This window comes from Cebus imitator, unplaced genomic scaffold (genome assembly GCF_001604975.1).
Source record: "Cebus imitator isolate Cc_AM_T3 unplaced genomic scaffold, Cebus_imitator-1.0 Scaffold38, whole genome shotgun sequence".
NCBI lineage: Eukaryota > Metazoa > Chordata > Mammalia > Primates > Cebidae > Cebus > Cebus imitator.
Genome location: NW_016107353.1, coordinates 4,624,973 through 4,629,971, shown reverse-complemented (window position 1 = coordinate 4,629,971; position 4,999 = coordinate 4,624,973). Strand labels below are relative to the sequence as shown.

Below are 4,999 nucleotides of genomic sequence, written 5' to 3'. Positions count from 1 at the left end.
GAAAGAAAGAAAGAAAGAGAGAGAGAGAAAGAGAAAGAAAGGAAGGAAAGAAAGAAAGAAAGAGAGAGAGAGAAAGAGAAAGAAAGGAAGGAAAGGAAGAAAGGAAGGAAGGAAGGAAGGAAGGAAGGAAGGAAGGAAGGAAGGAAAGAAAGAAAGAGAGAAAGAGAGAAAGAAAAAGAAAGAAAGAAAAGAAAGAAAGAAAGAGGGAAGAAGGAGAAGAAGAAGGAAGAGGAGGAGGAGGGAGAGAGAGAGGGAGGGAAGGAAAGAAAAGAAAAAGAAATGAGAATCTGGCTGTGGCTAAGGACAGGCTGAGGCCGAGCTAATAATGGGGAGAGGGCTGGATCTGGGGTTGAATATTAGGTTGGGCTGGGGCCTGGGCTGGGGCCTGGGCTAGGGCTGGAGAGAGGGCTGGAGCTGGGAAGTGTATGGGCCTGGGATATAGCTAGAGATGGGGCTCCCTCTGCATTAATCTCCTCTCCCTGCAGTATCAGGGGCTCTGAGGATCCTCCCAGAAGTAAAGGTAGAGGGGGAGCTGGGCGGATCAGTTACCATCATGTGCCCACTTCCTGAAACACCTATGAGGATATATCTGTGCCGGGAGATGGCTGAATCTAGAGCATGTGCTACCGTGGTATCCACCAACAACTTCATCAAGAATGAATACAAGGGCCGAGTCACTCTGACACAAAACCCACACAAGAATCTGTTCCTAGTGAAGGTAACAGAACTGACCAGAAATGACAGCGGCGTCTACGCCTGTGGAGCGGGCATAAATACAGACGGAGGAAAGACCCAGAAAGTCACCCTGAATGTCCACAGTGGTAGGTTCCTCTGCTGATTGGAGGCTCAGCCTACCCAGAAAATGTTTCCACTTGGGAAGATCGGAACAGCCATCTAATTGTAACAGTCCCCAGACTCTTACACTGTTGCCATATAAGCCACATAATGATTGAGATCCATATGAAACCCCAAAGTCAATTAACTTCATGGTCCACAGAATTTTCTACCCATCATGGATGAAAGGAACAAGATAGGTGCTCTCTTTTGATTTTCCATCCTACCCAGGGCATGGGGGCAGTGAAGGCTTGAGATTGAGGAGAGGCTCTGAGATGGAGGAAATTGGGAGCAAAAGGAAATAACTATCCTACATAACGTTCCATGAGAAATAAAGGAAAGATACTAATTTATCAAGCCACATTTACAGGCCAATCTTATTACTCTGTGACCCGATCCTTTATTTCTCTGGAATCCCACCTTTCCCCTTTCCTCCACTGAGTTCCCCACACATACACAGCACTAATTCAACAGCCTAGAAGACCTCTGCCGATTTTGCAGGAAATGTTGACTGGGCTGGGGGAACCAGTATGTATTTCCTCCAGGGAAGCCCCAAACCCAGCTCTTCTTCTGCTCCTTTCTATGGCCCCTGCCCTCATCCCCTCACTGTCATCCACTTTGACTATATTAGCTTCAGCTTAGGCCAACAGGCCCTTCCCCAAGCCTCAGTCTCCCCCTAGAGACCACCAACGTATTCCTCTTCCCTCCAATAGAATACGAGCCATTATGGAAAGAGCAGCTAGCGCCTGAGACTCCAAATTGGTTTCATCTGCTCCAATTGTTCCAGATGACTGCACACGCCGGCTCTTCGAAATCCGTACCCAGAGGTCAGTTCACCGTAGCAATGGGAGATGGGGGAGATACTGTGGCAGTGTGAAAATGGAGTAGGGGGTCTATGTTAAGTTCATAGAGTGACTGGCAGAGCTGAGCTAAGTCTTAGGTGTATATTCCCTGCCTTTAGAGAGGGTGCCTACCTCCCTGAGATCTGCTGTCCATATCCTTCAAGCCTGTGGGACAGCCAGGACACGTGGTCTTAGCTGCAGAACTTACATATTACCACCAGGTGGCACCACAAGCAATGACGTTTGTGCTCCACTCGCAAAATTTAGCTCTTTTATGAATGACTGCAGAAAAAAGACTGGGCAGACATTTCCCAGCAGGAGATCATCATGTCTCCTGCTTCCCACAGGGCTGTCTTCTACCTGCTGGCATCTTATGATTTTAGCTCTATTTTGCAACTAAAAGGTTGATGTTCATACTAATGATACCTTTACATTTCAATATCATCGTCCCATTTTAAATGCATTTTGACATGCAATATTTCCATCATATTATCCCATATGCCTGTGAGGTGGACACATTAATTGAACATTATTACACAATAGGTGGCCCTGCTGAGAGCCAAGAGGGATAGTGTGGCTGAACAGATTATACAGCAAGGTTGTGACTGATAGGGGTGAGATGGGGGAGAACAGATTAGCACACAAATACAGCACGAGGCAGAGCGGGAAAAGGACTACAAAAATGGTTTTTCCCTGCTCAGAGGTGGGTAAGCTGTTCTACCTTGGAAGTCAGGGAAGGCTTCCTGGAAGAAATGGTATTTGAAGAAAATATACTTGGAATTGACTAGGTCTAGATGGCATGTTAAGAAGGCATTTTAGCCCATGAGGATGCGAGAACAATAGTAGCCTGCACAGAAGGGAAGGGTACGTTGTGGGAAGCGGTGGTGACCTAATCCTGTTAGAGAACAGAGTGTATAAAAGGAATATCACTTTTTCCTGCTACCTCCTCCAGTTACCACACCAGCTCAAAGGACCAAGGTCCCTCCAGTCCACCACCCCTCCCCCACCACCCAAATCATCCACCGTCCTCAAGTGTCCAGAGCATCTTCAATAGTAGCTGACAAGCCCCCAACTCTCCTGCCATCCACTACAGCCTCAGAGATCTCAGCTCGAGGGGTGCTGCTCAAGCCTCGGACGGCCAGCTACAACCACCACACCAGGCTGCACAGGCAGAGGTAAGAGACCACTGTACAGGATCTAGAGTTAGGCTAGAATTAGGAGATCCACAGAAATCCACTGCATTGCCCACTATTAGAGGCCCTCCTTGACTTTGTCTCTAGGCCACTGTGAAATATACCACCTATGAGTATAACCCATTAACTCATTAGTGCCTTTAACAAGAATACACTTGTCAATGGCCCAGCATTGATCCTGTAGAAAGAAGGGAGACCCAGCTCTTTCAGTCACTCTGATCATTCAAATCTATTTTGATGGGGAAGAACTAATGAGAATAAAAATAGAATTAACTATTAAACTAGTAATATTAAAATTGCTTTCACCCATTCCTTTTACTGTTTAATGTGTCTACTAGGAAATTTAATATTACACGTTACTCTGTGACTCACTTATCTATTGGACAGCTCCAGTTTAAAGCCTGGGGTTCAGTCCAGGGTAGTACTGCAATATACCACAAGGGGGCAGTATTATAGCAGACTCCAAAGGGGGAAAAAAAATTATAATAATCAAAATTGTTTTTCCATAGGCAAAGACAAAGGTGGAGGGGACCTCCAAAATCATTTGGGTTCTATAGGTAGGAGAAACTGGGACCAAGAGAGCCAAGTGGTTTCAAAGAGAATCAGGACTCCTGATTTCTAGTTCAATAGAACCAGGACTCCTGATTCCTGTTAGTACAGAATACATCAATTCCAACCAGCATTTTCTTACCCTGTACTATGTGGCAGGCATTGTGCTATGTTCTGAAGATGTGAAAAGATAACACTGTGCAACATCCAAGTCTTACTAACATAAGTCTGACTGTGATAAAGTCTGAAACAGTCATGAACACAGGAATTAGAAACCCAAAGCACACACACACACAAATGATTCTGGCTTACTGTAATTAGGAACATAAGAGGACTTACACAATGTCCCTTTAAGAGAAGTAAGATTTCAATATGCAGAGAAAATTGAAGGGAGAACTTCCAGGCAGAAGGAGCACTATGAGAAAAACATCCTTTTCCTCACCATTGTAAGGAACTAGCCCAGTCAATATTTGCAATAATCTCGTGAAGAAACCGAGGTGCGAAACATTGGAAGGTGTGTTAAATTCTTTACATCCACTCTTATTTCATCCTTATAGCAATTCTGCGAAATACATTTTACTATACCCATTTATGGAGAGATAAGTCTCAGAGAGGTTAGGAGACTCGTTCAAGATCACACAGGCAGTAAAAGGCAGAATCTGAATTTGAATTCGAGTTTTGTGGCTTCATAGGCAAGTCTTTTTGAGCGGGGGGATGGAGTGAATTCTGTTAATAAAGGGACAAACCTGTAAGTCCTCTCCGAAAATGCTGTCCACACAGGAGCGCGCCCTCAACCTACCTCCTTTAATAATCTCTACCGGCCTCTCTCCCTTTCCTTCCCACCCCAGAGCATTGGACTATGGCTCACAGTCTGGGAGGGAAGGCCAAGGATTTCACATCCTCATCCCGACCGTCCTGGGCCTTTTCCTGCTGGCACTTCTGGTGCTGATGGTGAAAAGGGCTGTTCAAAGGAGGAAAGGTGAGCGGCTGGGCTGGAGGCTTGGGTAGGGAGAGCTGAACCGCCCAAAGAGCCCAGAGCGTTCAGAACCCCCTTTTGAACCTCCAGGGTAAACTCAGGGAGCTTTCAATGAGCAGCCTGGGGTGCAGGGAAGTGGGGGTCACTGGTCTGAGGACGAGGGTGGCCTGGGCCCTTTGGTCTTCTGGGCAGGGCAAGGCGGTGCCTCGTACATTTCGCACGCTTGGAACATCTCCAGGACACACACTGCCAAGCCCTGGGGAGGAGGCAGCCTTTCATTTGGGGAGGGTGACACGGGCCTCTGATGCCATTTTCCTTCCTCTTCCTGCGGCTTTGCGGGGAAGCCCTCTCCAGGCGGGCCCGTCGACTGGCCGTGAGGATGCGCGGCCTGGAGAGCTCCCAGCCGCCCCGCGGGTCGCAGCAAAATCGCTCCCAAAACATCTACAGCGCCTGCCCGCGCCGCGCTCCTGGGGCTGACGCTGCAGGTGAGCGCCCGGGAGCGCAACGGGGAGAAGCGGAGACAGTGCGCTGTCTCCGGGAAAGCCGGCCGCGGCGGGGAGTCCTCCTAAGTCCCAGGGCTTCACGTAGGGTGGGGCTGGGGGATT

At 47.9% G+C, this 4,999-nt stretch overlaps 1 protein-coding gene across 3 annotated transcripts in view; it reads left to right on the top strand.

Moving 5' to 3' along the window:
• FCMR (Fc fragment of IgM receptor) overlaps positions 1 to 4,999 on the top strand; it is a 22,269-nt gene that overhangs the window by 12,029 nt on the left and 5,241 nt on the right. Inside the window, exons 2-6 of one of the 3 annotated variants that reach the window (XM_017525492.2) lie at positions 486 to 821; positions 1,548 to 1,661; positions 2,629 to 2,851; positions 4,267 to 4,397; positions 4,739 to 4,879. In XM_017525492.2, coding sequence (XP_017380981.1) covers positions 486 to 821; positions 1,548 to 1,661; positions 2,629 to 2,851; positions 4,267 to 4,397; positions 4,739 to 4,879 — 945 coding nt within the window. The remainder of the gene's footprint in view (positions 1 to 485; positions 822 to 1,547; positions 1,662 to 2,628; positions 2,852 to 4,266; positions 4,398 to 4,738; positions 4,880 to 4,999) is intronic. The other 2 variants (XM_037737381.1, XM_017525494.2) reach the window with 2 other exon arrangements.